The following is a 14,969-nucleotide window of genomic DNA, read 5'->3' as shown; positions in this document are numbered from 1 at the left end:
CCAAGCAACTTAACACAACCAGATCTTCACTGGAAACAGAATCAGAAGTCCAAGGAGGACACTATTTCCACTAGCCAGTTAGCAAAATAAGTACGGGCCCACGAGCCCATTGACAAGGAATGAAGGAAGGTCTAATCTGGAATGTCACACCCTTGTCTCTCCTTTCTAATCCATGCTGGGTTCCATTCTGCTTCATTAGATTGCTTTTATGTAATGAGCTTTCCCAGGACATCCTTTTTCCTGGGTGGGGGAGTAGGGAGAGTTATCTCAGAAAATTAAAGGTAGGTCTCTCCGTTTTGGACTCACATGCACCCTGACTTCTTCCTTCATAGCACTTACCACAACTGTAATTAAATATTTATTTGTGTGATTCTACTTCACATATGTATCACCCACCAGGCACCATTAAGAGCAGGGTGACCATGTCTGCCTCTAACATAATTTCTGGTGCACGGTAGATGTTCACAAAAACATCAGACACGGATGCCTGGGTGGTTCAGTCTGTTGAACATCCAACTCTTGATCTTGGCTCAGGTCATGATCTCAGGGTTTGTGAGAATGAGCCCCGAGTTGGACTCTGCTGACGGCACAGGGCCTGCTTGGGATTCTCTCTCTCTCCCTCTCTCTCTCTGTCCCTCCCCTGAGTGAGTCTTTCTCTCTCTCCAAATAAATAAACTTTAAAAAAAACAATCAGAAAAATGATGGCTTCCATGTTCTTGGCGGCCCAGAAAAATGGAGATGTATTCTAAGCTTAAATTAGAATACAGTATTTTTTCACCTAACATGTTTGAGACACTCCCCAAATGGTCCCTATTTTGGTAACCACACCTATTATCTGTTCCCATTGTCTCCTAACAGGAGGCATTGTTTTAGAAGACTCTCATTTCAGGTAGAAAAGGACCCTGGGGTCAGAGTGGCTTGGCATCCAAACATGATACAGAGTCTCTTGTTAGAAGAGTGCTAAAGTAGACTAAGAATAACAGCTACTGGTCTACCAACACCCTGTGTTCAAAGCAGAAGCTGGATGTTTGCATAATAGCAACCAAGTAGCAATTCATGCAAGGCAATTTACATCTTCCTGATCCCTTACAAAGTTTAAGGGAGGCAGGTTCCATCATTCTGAGTTTCAGCTGAGGAAACTGAGGCTATGAGATGCTATAGGGCAACTTTCTCAATATCTCCTGGTCGGTAATTGGTTGAGCCGGGATTCAAACCTAGATCTTCCCTTTGCAAAGCTGAGGAGTGATCTTGGAGAACCAGAAAATAGCCTACTCTCTTCACCAGTTCCTTCTTTGCCTTCAAGCGGCAGGTGCTACACAACAGAATGACTCTGGCCGGCCATTTAAGTTAAAACCAAACAAAAAGAGAGCTAAAGCCCCCATCACAAGATGAAACAGAAAGACAGGAAACACTCTTTAATCAACACTAATGACAGTAAAACCAACTCCCAGCTACAAGATAAATAAACTCTGGGGAGCTAACACACAGCACGGGGACTATAATTAACAATACTGTAGTCTATACTTCTACGATGCCAAAGAGAGTAGATCCTAAATGTTATCACCACACACTCAAAAAAACCATACTTATGTGAAGGCACAGAGGTATTAAGTAACCTCATGGTGGTCACAGTTTTGCAATTCATACCTATTTCTAAGCATCGCATCTGTATACCTTAAATTCATATACGTTATATGCCCATGAAAGCTCAAGGGGAGAAAACCACTAATGACGGTAAGGATCGCGATCATACGAGGCCTGTGTTCAACAGCCAAAGTCATAAACGCCCTCCTGCAAAGTGCCCCAGGCCCAAGGTCAAACTCCCTGCAAGCACGGGTCTCCTGAGCACACAGCAACAAAAACTCAATGAGCCAGATTCTCAGTCCGCCTGACGTTCTCCGTTCTCCCGGCTCCCCAAGGAGCCGTCCCTGCAAGTTCATCCTTTTCACACACACTCTCAATCTGAGCCCATTTTCTCAGTCTTCGGTGTGTTAAAAATATTTCATATTTGAATTCACTTTATTTGGGTTTAATTACCCCACTAGGGCTCCTGCCTCGGTGGTTCAGTCTGCTGTTTGTTTTCTGCTTTCCGGGACTACCCTCTGGGAATAGCACAAAACCTGGGGCTTCTCCACCTCTACCTTGGGTTTCCCACATGGATTTTACTGGTTATTTCTAGCTTTAAAAATAGCTTTCCGGGGGCGCCGGGGTGGCAGTCGGTTAAGCATCTGACTTCAGCTCAGGTCACGATCTGGTGGTTCATGAGATCGAGCCCCCCGTCGGGCTTTGCACGGACCGTGCAGGGCATGCTTGGGATTCTCTCTCCCTTTCTCTCTCTGCCGCTGTCCCACACTCTCTCTCTCTTTCTCTCAAAATAAGTAACAGCTTCCTCTTGACGGATATAAGAGTACCTCTGTCCTGTTAAGGGTCTGTCTACATTGGGATGGTACAGGAGAGGGCTCCGAACTTTTCTAACAGACAGAGAGAGAGAGTTCGGGGAGAGGGGTAAGTCTTAGGAAATGGTATGGACTTTCAGATCAGGCCCAGGTCCAATTACAGGTTCTGTCACTCATTGGCCATATGACTTCGCATGAGTTATTTAGCACTTCAAAGCCTCTTTCCTCCCTTGTAAAAGGGGATTAAAAGGGGGGGAGGGGATTAAATGAGATAATACACACAGGTGACTGGCATATAGGAGAGGCTCAACATCCAGGGGCTCCTGACTGGGGTTCACACACTACTGCTGACAGCAGGCATGGTATGGGGTTACCCCAATCACAAGGTAAAGGACAGGGTGCCCGTCAATATCTGGGACATACTTATGCTAAAGAAGCTATCTGTTGTTTAGCTGAAATTCAGATTCAGCTGAACACCCTGTATTTTTATTTGCTAAATCTCATAAACTGGTCAATATCATTATTACTTAGCCAAAGGCCATTTAAAAAAAAAAAAACAAACATTAAAGGGGCACCGGGGTGGCTCAGTCGGTTAAGCGTCTGACTTCAGCTCAGGTCATGATCTCTCAGTCTGTGAGTTCGAGCCCTGCTCTGGGCTCAGTGCTGACAGCTCGGAGCCTGGAGCCTGCTTCAGATTCTGTGTGTCCCTCTCTCTCTGCCTCTCCCTCTCTCTCTCTCTCTCAAAAATAAATAAAACATTAAAAAATGTTTTTAACATTAAAATGAAGTTATTAAAAATACACACACACACACACACACACATTTCTAAGCCACTCAAAGAAACCCACTTCCTGTTCCTGGCAACATAAGACATAAACATTTTTTTCTCCCTGTAATTCATGCACAAACCCCCTGCTTTCTCAACACTTGGCCCTCCTGGTGGGAAGTCACTTCTTTATTCCTCATCCGAGTGACACATTTGCCTACAGGAAGATACTCTGCCTCAGGAATCTTCAAATGTCATGCATTCTTGGAATTCTAACTTGTTATTTTTCTCCCATGGAGCTACCCAAATAGGGACACATCTATGGCCTGTTTACACAGCTCTGTGGCCGGCTTGCTGGCCTCAAAACCCGGGTTTTGGCTGCAGACAATTATCAGGCCATGCCCTGAAGAGACCCTGGGGCCGCTGCAGACGGGGAGGTGGAAAGGGAGGAGGAGGGGCCGGCAGGGACCCTGGGATCGGGCAGCCAGGCAGGAACACACGAAGAAACAGAGGCGAGGGTCTGGCAAGCCACAGGGTGAAACACAAGATGGGGACAACCGTGAGGAATCGGGGAACACAGGCATTAAGAGCAGGGAGAGGGTCAAAAGTCAGCAACCAGGAAGTCTGGGGACTGACGCAGTCAATGCAGAGCAGACAAGACTAGAGATGGGAGGCGGCTACCGGCCAAGGAGACAAGAATCCCAGGTTGCCACCTGCCCTGCCTCGGACTTCCTGACCAGGCGCAGATTACACAATTTGCAGGGTCGGGTGCAAAATGCACACGCGGGGCCCCTTGTCCAAAGAAAGCATGAAGAATTTTAAGGACGCCTGGCCCACCGGGAGCTGTCCGCCAACATCAGCCACCGGAGCGGTCCCCTTCCAGCCGGCGCCGGTCATGAGAAGAAAGTCGTTTGTCCCCAGTCGGTGGGAGCAAATGGGGGCTTTCTCTCACTGAGGGCTCCAGGCTGGGGGCTCTGAAGCGCAGAGTATTTAACCCTATGGAGCCACATTTCTGTCTTTCACCCCAGGGTCGAGAGGACCCATAGATTAGTCCACTCACAGCATGGCGGCAGCTACCATAATGACAGCTACTGTCTGTGCAGCGACCTCTACGTGATAGATACCATCCTAGACACTTCACGTAAGTGAGCTCACGTGATCCTCCGAGGAAGGGGCTCTTGTTACCCCCATTTTATAGGTAAGGAAACTGAGGCTTTGAGTGGCTCAAAAGCTTATCCGAGATCACATGTCCAGGGAGAGGCAGGGCTGGGATTCACCCTGATGTCAAAGCTCTCTTCAGCACGGCACACCGGTCCTCATCACGACAGGACCATCGTCACCCTGTCGGGGTCAGGGGAGGAAGGGCCAGCCCCGGGCACCCCACTGCTCACGGCCTGGCTACTGCCCGGCTGCCATGATGTCACCTCACTGAAATAAAGGGAAGATGGGGGCCGAGTGTGCCACAAGGTATGGGACCCGAGAGAAGACACGCTCTCTGGGTGCAGCCCTCGGCCCACAGCCAGTTCCCCCCAGGGCTGGGCAGCCACACCAATCAGAGGCCACCAGCCTAAGGAGGTGGGGCACCCAGAGCCCTAGACACCTGCCAACCTAACAGTTTTCTTTCTTGTGCCTGATGCTGTTCATTTCTTTTGGGTTATTTGCCTCCATTTAAGGAAAACAGGTATCTTTTCTAGAATCCACTAATTCTCAGAAATGGCCTCTCTCTCTTCAAACCAGCAACGAGAGCTCTTCTCTGAAATGAGACACCAATCTGAAAGCCCGAGGCCTCATGGAGACACTTCACGTTCTTGTGACCCTCTCCCCTCAGGGCAGATCAGCCCAGAAAAACAGGGGACGTTCAGTTAGACGGTGGGAAATGTCGCCAACAGATCCAACATGGCGCCAGCCTCCATTCCCCGCCACAGCCAGGCCTCACAACACGCCGAGGCTGGCTGAGCAGGAGAGGCCCCGCTCGCACGAGAATTACGGTTTTTTATTCTTCTGAATATTCCAGAGCAGCCAGAGTGCAGACAGGACAAAGAGAGCTGGTGGGAGAGAGAGAGAGAGAGAGAGAGAGAGACAAGATGAAGGGCAAACAAAGTGAAAGAGCCCCCGTGTCAGACATGCCCATGGTGAAGACAGCCCTCAGCCTCACACACCGTCTGGCTCTCTGACTCTGAGCTGAGAGTATTGCCAGCGTCTGGCTAGAAGTGGGTGGTGAATGCCAGAAGGCAGGCTCTCCTCCTGGCCCGACCGCCCGTGAGCCGAAAGATGCTTCCTCAGCGAGGAGGGGGTCTGGCCAGGCTCCTTGAAGTTACCCCCAAGGAGCACAGAGGACAGAGGACCTCGGCTCCTCTGCTATCCTCCCAGAGCTGGAATTAAAGGCCTCCCACATCACAGACACACACACACACACACACACGCATGCACAGGTGAGCCAATTCCCAACAGCCCAGGGTCAGAGAACAGTGATGCACTTTCCACCCATGCCCTCCCCTCCTCCACACCACAGAGGTTTCTAGAACTGCCACTTATCCATTTAAAAAAAAAAAAAAAAGCACATCTTCCACCTCAGTTCAGTATTTTCCTTGATAATTCTGTTTCCATAGCAACCCAGCCTACTAGGCCTCAGCAATTATCTGTCGTCTGATGATGGGAATGTGGAAAAAGCTGTGAAGGCTGACAGTGCCATATATGTGTCAAAGGAAGGGTCACTTTAAGTTGTTGACCAAGGGACCTAGCAATGCTCAAGGGGACACCGCTCTCTGGGAACTCAATGCCCCCTCTCCATGTGGACCCCATCCCTAACCTCTGTCTCACGCACTGGTGGTCCCCACAGCCACCTTGAGTTCCAGGTCCCTTCTTCTACCTTTCTGGCACATTCCCCCCACCTCCCAACTCAAGACTTTAGGCACCACCAAGGTTTACAGGTGACACAAGAGGCTAAAATGACCCCTTGCTGCCCAAGGACATTAGAAGGAGAGCAATGAAACTGTCTAAGACGAGCTTAAGTGGGTTTCAGGCTCCATGGATCTCAACCGGGCCCATCTTGTCCCTCAGGGCACCCTGGACAATGTCTGAAGACACATGTGATTATCAGGACTGGGAGTCTGGCAGGGAAATGCACGGAGTTACTGGCACCCAGGGATGCTACTCAACATCCTACAACATGTAGGCAATCCCTCAAGGAATTATCTGGCCCCAAAGATAGTGCCGTGCTTGATGCTCGCTCTTTCAACAGCTTATGCCCTGCATTTCTTTAAATAAAAAATGGTCAGGGTGCCTGGGTGGCTCAGTCGGTTGAGCGTACGACTTCGGCTCAGGTCACGATCTCACAGTTTGTAGGTTCGAGCCCCGTGTTGGGCTCTGTGCTGACAGCTCAGCCTGGAGCCTGCTTCGAATTCCATTTCCCTCTCTCTCTGCCCCTCCCCTGCTCATGCTCCCTGTTTCTCTCTCTCTCTCTCTCTCTCTCTCTCTCTCATAAATAAATAAATAAATAAATAAATAAATAAATAAATAAATAAATAAAATTTAAAGATAGATAGATAATTGTCATAGAAAAATGGCCATCCATCATAAATGGTGGCCTATCTGGGAAAAGGGTCCTTGCAAAACTAACAGCATTAAGAGAATCTTTGCAAAGGCCCCCACCCTACTGAGTTGCTGCAGAAGAAAGAGTGACATTCTAGGTCACATGGATTAAGGTTTAAATTCAAAGTTGATTCAAGGGTTTTGAGCCTGGGGCCTCTAGTCTCCAGGGGATCTGGGACCTGGCTGAAGTTGTGTGCAAAATGTCTGTCTGGGCATCTTTGGGCAGAATGGGTTCATAACTTTCATCAGATTTTCTTTAAATTTATTTTAATGTTTATTTTTGAGAGAGAGAGAGAGAGAGAGCCAGGGAGGGGCAGAGAGAAAGGGAGGCACAGAATCTGAAGCAGGCTCCAGGCTCTGAGCTGTCAGCACAGAGCCCGACGCAGGGCTCGAACCCACGAACTGTGAGATCATGACCTGAGCCGAAGTCAGACGCTTAACCGACTGAGCCACCCAGGCGCCCCACTTTCATCAGATTTTCAAAGGAACTGCCTCGTAAAAGTCTGAAGACCAACCACCTAGATCCTATTCGCACTGACCTGCACTCTACATTCTCTCATCTCCCATCATGCAAGACCCATGGCCTCCCCCCTTCCCAACACTGGTATCACAAGATATCTCTTGGTAGCCTTAAAGGGGAGATATCATTGCCCCAACAGACAAAAATAGGCAATAGACATACGGACACCTTCCCAGCCTAAGAACCTGACCTTGGCCCTGCCCAAAGTATGCAGCAGAGACCTACCTGGTTTACCTGAACTTCATTCGGATTCGTCACTCGGTCCAGGCCATAGTCCAGCACATTGTTCATTCCCGGCTGAATGGAATAAAAACAACATAAGAACCACCACTGGAAAAGCCTCTACTTTATTATGATTCACTTTGGGTCTTCACCAAGCTGCCAGTTATGAGACTGAGCTAAGAAGGGCTTATGGCTTACCCTACAGGGTGCTACAAGCTATCGTAAGATGCTCTAGGTGAGCTGTTAAGCTTCATGGGTTTGTTCCACTACCACAGCATCTCCAGAACCCAACACAATAGGATGGATGGGTGGATAGGTGTATGTTTGGCGGGGGGGGGGGGGGGGGGGGGGGGGGCGGGGTGAATGGATGGATAGATTTATGGATGGATGGATGGATGGTTGGATGGATGAAAGGCAATATGGATGGATGGATGGATAGATGGATAGATGGATGGATGGATGGATGGATGGATGGATGGATGGATGGATGAATGGATGGTTGGCTGGATGGATGAATGAAAGGCAATGTGGCTGGCTGGCTGGATGGATGGATGGATGGAGAGAGGGAGAGAGGGAGGGAGGGATAAAACTCAAATTCAGTAAGAGTTCACTGGGATTTGTCCATAGGACTCTGACTCCTCTGGGAGTGCTCCTTCCCCACCCTACAGTGCAGTACTTTGAAGAGTCCAGGCTCCCATCAGGCACATTTGGGTTCCAATCCTGGATCTGCCACTTCCTAGCTGTAAGGAAGATTTTGGAAACTATTTCTCCTCTCTACACTTGCTACCCCTCCCGAGAACTGGAGATGATCTCTCCTACCTGTCAAGTTCTTGTTGAGGATTTAGCAAGATGACATGTGAAGCTCTCACCAGACAGTAGCTATTACTGAGCAAGGGCTCGGACCCATTTTAGGATCATGTATGTAAAGGCCTGGCCCCAAACGGGCCTCAGTCTTTACCAGTTCCCTTCTCCATCAGGCAGCCAACTCTCCAGCCAATCTTGCTTGGTCTCTCCCAATTCCTTGGCCAACAAGTTGGGTCTTTCACTTCCTTCTCTGTTAGTTTGGTGCAGGCAACCATCAAATTCTCCATACGTGTGCTTAACCAGGCCTTCCACACTGATGCAGACGCCAGAGGCTGCCGAACTTTGTCCCCATCAGATTCAACCCCAAGGGGATTCGCCACATTTTTAGCTCAGAGGCATGACTGCCCAATAAAATATATGGTGCTCAGTTAAGTGTGAATGTCAGATAAACAACAAAGAATTCTGATTCGTTATTTACATAAAAATACATTCCACGTGTTTTTAATGTAAATATACAATAAGCATAAAAATTTTGCGACATAAATCATTTGCTGTTTATCTGAAATTCCAATTGAACTGGGCATCTTCTATTTCGCTTGCTAAATCTGCCAGCTTAGCTCAGCGGGCTACCACGGGGGCAGATACTGGGCACACGGACTAGGCAAGGAAGAGAAAAAAGAAAGAAGTAGAAAGTGGGTGGGGAGAGAGAGAGAGGGGAAGGGAGCGGCCATCGTTACTCTAATTGTCACACGTGGGCTTCCATCAACAAATATTTATCAGGCACTTCCCATGGCTGACATTGCGCTCAGCCCAGAGAGCCCCTGGCCAACGTGACACCTCGAGGCATCCCCAGATGGCATCTCAAGGCACTTCCAGTCTTGTGGGCGAGGCAGCCCCTTGGCAATTAGTCACACACCCCCACCCAGGGGACTGCCTTTCTCCCTCTGCTGGTTTGGAAGGCTCCCAGCCTCCACTCATTCATTCCTTTACTCGTCGGGTAGCACCAAGTGCTCATTCTCCACGGCGGTCACCACTGCTGATGCCGTTTCTGGCGCACAAGAGGGTGCTCGACGAAGATAACCCAGAGCTGACCGCCAGCTCACAGGAAACAGGGCGAAGACATCCCTGCAGTGGGCGGGCGGCCAGCAGATAAGGAGACGCGCAGATGTGCCCAGGGGCACTGCCACACGCGGGAAGCCCGCAGAGACGGTCCCCCTGCGGTGAGTGCCAGCGGGTGACGCCCAAGAACACCTCTTGGGCGTCGGCCAAAGAGGCGATTTGCTAAATGCCTCACAATTCGGGTGAGGAAAGGACCCTTGTACCCCCAAAGACTGCTCCGCGAGGAGGCGACATCCCCAGAATCAGCGTTCCAGAGCAGAGCCAGGCTGGGAGCTGACAGACACTTCTTGGTGACACGCCACACGTCCCTCCTGTGCCTTGTCCTCCTCTCCCTCATCATCTCTCTTTCCCCTAACGTATCAGTTCAGACCCTGCCGGCGCATGGAACAGAAAACAAGTAACAAAATGCCACACGGTTCCATAAACAAAATAAAGCAGGGGGAAGACAGAGAGGAGGCTGCACCAGGGGACGAGTCCTGGCTGGAACATCACTTCTACGGAGAGGTGCTCCCGGGCCCTGATCTGCCTCGAGACCCCTGCCTCTTTCGCGCTGTGCTGGCGTGCTGTATGGTACACACCCATGGTGCAAAGCTGTCCTTCTTCGTCCCCCCGCCAGACCGCGAGCCCCGTGAGGGCGGTCCTGGCTTAGAATTCAAATACCCCCATTGCCTAGGGGGAACTTGGCCCAGAGAGGGCATTTCTGATCATCTGGATCAGAGTATGTGGAGTTTTCCATCGGTTTTTATGACATAACGCTCTACGTCAGACCATTTTCCCAGGCCAACAAATGGCCTTTGAAAATGCTATTTTAGTAATTTAATGATTTAATCGCAATGGTCCTTCATATGGATATAGTCTTATATTTAAAGGTTTTTTGGGTTTTTGTTTTTGTTTTTTTTTTGAGAGAGAGAGAGAGCAAGAGAAGGAGAGAGAGAGAGAGAGAGAGAGAGAATCTTAAGCAGGCTCCAGACTCAGTGGGGACACACAGACACAGGGCTCGATCCCACAACTGTGAGCTCACGACCTGAGCCAAAATCAAAAGCTGGATGCTTAACCGACTGAGCCGCTCAGGCGCCCCTTAAAGATTTAAATCTATTGAGGTGCCTGGGTGGCTCAGTCGGTCAAGCATCCGATTTGGGCTCAGGTCATGTTCTCGTAGTTCCTGAGTTCGAGCCCCACATTGGTCTCTGTGCTGACAGCTCGGAGCCTGGAGCCTGCTTGGGATTCTGTCTCCCTCTCTCTCTGCCCCTCCCCCACTCGTGCTCTGTCTCTGTCTCTGTCTCTCAAAAGTAAATAAAACATTAAAAATTTTTTAAAAGATTTAAAGCCATTTATTTATTTAAATTTATTCTGCCATCTCGCTGTTGTTGGACATTCAGCCCAACCTTGACAGGAAACGGAAGGCAGCCACCCTCTTCTCTGGTGACCGGACAGAGTTCGCGGTTGACGTGAAGGCCATTTAGCTTGATACTCAGACAAGCGACCGCGTGATTTAAAGCACACACCACCTGCATCCCTGGACCATATCCTTCATGTATCCATGGTCCAGACGTCAGCGACCAGATCCTCGAGAGACCCAGAAGTCACAGCCGGTGCAGCAAAGACGCACGGAAAGCCCCAGGTGACTTCTCTGAAGGAACCGTTCTCCCTCGTTCTCCCTCTGCTGCCTTACACAAGTAACTCTTGTTGGCATCCTGCCCGGATGCAGCAGGTTAAAAAGTGGGAGGGGAACATCACTTTCCTTCATCATTCTCCCCTTCTAGACCCAGTCCCCAGCACATCCATGCTGAGGTACAGGTAGCGTTTGGGCTCAGGTTGGGGGTTGGGCCAGATCCCTCAGCCACCACCTCCCAACCCACATCCCGAGGGTGGTCTTGGCCTCCGTCTGTGCTGATATCCCTGCTACAGCATCTGGCACCACATTCCCACCACCCCCTTAACCAATCACCCCGCGCTGTGCCCCCTCGGCACTTAAGCCTTACCTCTGGAGCAGTGCTGCTAGCCCGTTACCACGATTTGGATTTTGCACCCCCCGAGCTGGGAGAGGGGACCACGTGCGGGCGCACCTCTTAGAGCGGGAGCTCGTCAGACAGATGTGGATTCACATCCCAGTGCTGTGCAACCTACTGACCATCTCTGAGCCTTGATCGCCGGCCCCGTCGGGATAACAGCGATGGGGAGACTCCCTATTGGGCGGCATTGTCATCAGGTAAGTGGGATCATCCTCGCCAAGGGCTTAATATGGGCAGGGGCTTGAGGACTTTTTAGCAGTTGTTTTACGCCCAGAACCCACCTCAGCTGGCCCGGAGTCAGGGCTCATGAAGGTTTCACGGATCACTGAACACACAAGGGGACGGCTGGGTAACAGCAAGCCATGTCCCACGCTATGACAGTTGGTTCCAGACAGTCCACACACAGTTGGTTCTAGACTCCACGGAGCCAAAAGCTTTGTTTGCCTGGCTGGCTTTTCTCCCACTGAGGTGACAGTTTGTTTGGGTCTCCTGGAGACAGTCTGACAGTCCCTAAGCCCCTGGGCTTCGTGGGTCTGTCAGTCCAACTGCTCGATTTCTACCTAGGCTGAGACAGACTTCAAGCAGGACGCCCCTCAAACGGAACATTCCACCGGGAGGCGGGCCGTGTTTTAAGAAAGTCGGGGAGATGGGGGCGCCTGGGTGTGGCTCAGTTGGCTAAAGGTCCAACTTCGACTCAGGTCTCACGGCTTATGAGTTCGAGCCCTGCATCGGGCTCTGTGCTGATGGCTCAGAGCCTGGAGCCTGCTTCAGATTCTGTGTCTCCCTCTCTCTCTCTCTCTCTGCCCCTCGCCCCACTCACACTCTCTCTCTCTCTCTCAAAAATAAATAAATGTTTTAAAAAGTTAAAAAAAAAAAGTTGGGGAGAGCAGGACCCATATGCTCCCCAGCCTCATCTTTGACTTCTGGTCCAGCTTTGGCTTGGGGGGCAGCACTGACGGAGACTGGATGCGAGAACAGTTTTGCGTCCACAGGGTTTTACGACTGCCCCGGGGAACACCAGAACGTCACAGCGAACTTGGCTCCCTGGCGCTATCAAAGAGGGACTGGGTACCTTGGAACCCTGGCATCATGTTCGTTGGAGCAGCAGTGATTCATGCGATGCGCATGACCAGGGAGGTTACAAAAAGGCCTTCGGATGCGCTAAGACATCACGGGACACTGTCGTGGGCGGCATAAGAGCAGAGGGACCGGAGAGAGAGCTCCTCTGACACTCACTAGCTGTGCAACTTTGGCAACATCCCTGAGCCTCAGCATCCTTATCAGCAGAATGGGACTAATAATACCACCTTCTACACGGGGCTGCAAAGATGAGATGAGGGAACGAATGCAGAAGGATGCTCGCACAGTGCCCAGCACACACTTATGTGCTCAGTTGGGTCTGCTGTGATTGATGACGATGATGGCGGCGGCAACAGTCACAATGGTGCCGGTGGAGGCGGAGGAAGCGGGATCAGTGGTGGTGGGTTGGAGGCGGCACAGGTGATGGTAGAGGCAGTAATCACAGAGTCGCCTTGTCAAATTCAGCGACTTGTGCATCATACCGTGAGGAGCCACTCGGCCAGTTGCCTGGGGCGGGGGCTGAGAGCTTTCCCCAAGACATGGGGAGAACTCAGATCATCTGGTTTTCACTCTGTTCCCTACAGGCCTCTTGGTTGCGAGGACAGAGGGGAGGAGAGAGACCCGGGGCGGATCCTGTGCACAGCCCGTCGATGTCACGTTGCAAGAGATGCAGTCACCCAGCTATTTCCCCACCACGGAGTCTCTGCATGTACCACGGAAGCCATTCTCCACCGTGCAAGGAGCAGGGTCCCCTCCATCACGAGTGCCACGGGCACCAGGACATCTTGCCAGATGAGTGGCTTACCCGCCATTTGCCCTTATCCTCACCAAGGCTCCCCGGTTAGGAACAGATGACAGGAGGCAGGCTGAACAAAGATGTCACTCCTGAGCTACGAAGGGGAGGGGTGGGGAAGGCGTTTTTGGCTGTCTCTCCAGGTCCCTGTCATCCCAGTCGGCACTCCTTCACCCAGGGGACCTGTGTCGGGCGTCAGCTAACTGGTTTGTCTAGGGGAAGGAAGCCTGAAACAAAGCAAAGCCCAACAAGCTTCTTGGGGATCAACCCCAGGACCTTGACCTCAGCAGCGAGGCATGCAAATCGATGCCCCCACAGATGGCACACCGCATGCGATATCTGGTTCTGAATGTAGAAAGAAAATGGCCCAAATGGCCCAAATCTGACGAGCTCCAAGTTCAAAACCCCAGAAGCTTTGGCACCATGACCGACCCAGCTCACGTGCTGGTTCTGAGAATTCGGCCACCTGGCGGGCAGGAAAAGTGGAGGAAGAAGAGGAATGACATTTGCGTTCGCTTTTCAGAATCCCTGTAGCGACCTGTGGGCAGCACCTGGGTCTGACACTGGAGTAAACTGAGGCAGCAGAGTTAACCCCAGTGGGTGACTGGGACAGCACGCTTCTCTGCCGGGGGGCGGGACTACCACTTCCCGGGTAACCAGCGGTAACAAGTGACGTCACTTATACGCAGCTTGTCTCTCTGGGCCACTTAAAGTCCCCGAGCTCTGAGCAGGGAGGCACAGCACACACTCCTTCCCTCTAGCCCCCTCCCGCCTCAGCTGCTGGGGAAGGATCTAGAAAAGCAAACGGAGAGGGAGCAAGAGACACAAGGCATGGCTTCCAGTTCCCTGCAGCATTTTACATGGAGCCTGGGTTCTAGTTTTTTCTTCCCGTGCTCCTTTTCCAAGGTATCATGGCGCACACACACACACACACACACACACACACACAATTCCACCTCTTATAAAAGGCAAGCTCATTCAGGTTCCTCCCACGGCTGCCTTCACTTAGACCCAACACCAACAGACCAACAGATGAGCCACAAGCTCATTCTTTCCGAGCCATCTCTTTCCTCTTCCACCGAGAGGCACCTGGATGTTAACCCAACACTGAGCCACCACTCTTGCTGATTCAGTTCCAGCCCCAGAGGGAGATGAGCCAGCAAAAGGGATGGTAAGGACAGGGTGACAGATGGGTGGGACCAGGAAGGATAATACTCACAGGGCATCGGTGGACCAGCCAGTACGCCTTCTCCTGGCAATCCAACGCATACCTGTCTGCTTTATTCCTTTCCTTCCCAGTCCTGAAAAACCAAAAGCCGCATCAAGGCCAGTGAGACTTTGCTCTGTTTGCTCAGTGATGCAGCCCATCCCCAAAGCCCCAGACCACTCCCCCCACCTCTCCAAGTCATCTGTGTTTGCCCATAATCGTAACAATGACAGCAAACACTAATATCACCCTCACGTGCTAGGTCCTCTCACGCGTGTGAACTCACGTAATCCCCCCCAGTGACCTTGTCTCACCTCGCAGCTCGACAGACTGAAGTAAAGACAGACTGAATGCCCCACAGAGGGTCACGGTGGCAGCAAGGGGCAGAGCACCGCGCTACCCGACAGCCCTGTGCTGCTACGCAGCCACGCCACCGTGACTCAGCCCCAGAATCGAATC

General features: G+C 51.2%; 1 protein-coding gene across 3 annotated transcripts in view; it reads right to left on the bottom strand.

Annotated features, from left to right (window-relative positions):
• RGS9 (regulator of G protein signaling 9) overlaps positions 1-14,969 on the bottom strand; it is a 71,997-nt gene that overhangs the window by 31,200 nt on the left and 25,828 nt on the right. For 2 of the 3 annotated variants that reach the window (XM_019466450.2, XM_053892436.1), the window contains exons 8-9: positions 14,523-14,604; positions 7,508-7,570 (exon numbers count right to left, since the gene is read on the bottom strand). In XM_019466450.2, the coding sequence (XP_019321995.2) occupies positions 7,508-7,570; positions 14,523-14,604 (145 nt within the window). Of the gene's footprint in view, positions 1-7,498; positions 7,571-14,522; positions 14,605-14,969 lie in introns of all 3 variants that reach the window. The other variant, XM_019466449.2, reaches the window with a different exon arrangement.

This window comes from Panthera pardus, unplaced genomic scaffold, assembly GCF_024362965.1.
Source record: "Panthera pardus isolate Hobbes unplaced genomic scaffold, ASM2436296v1 HiC_scaffold_3, whole genome shotgun sequence".
NCBI lineage: Eukaryota > Metazoa > Chordata > Mammalia > Carnivora > Felidae > Panthera > Panthera pardus.
This window is presented reverse-complemented; position numbering and strand designations above follow the sequence as displayed.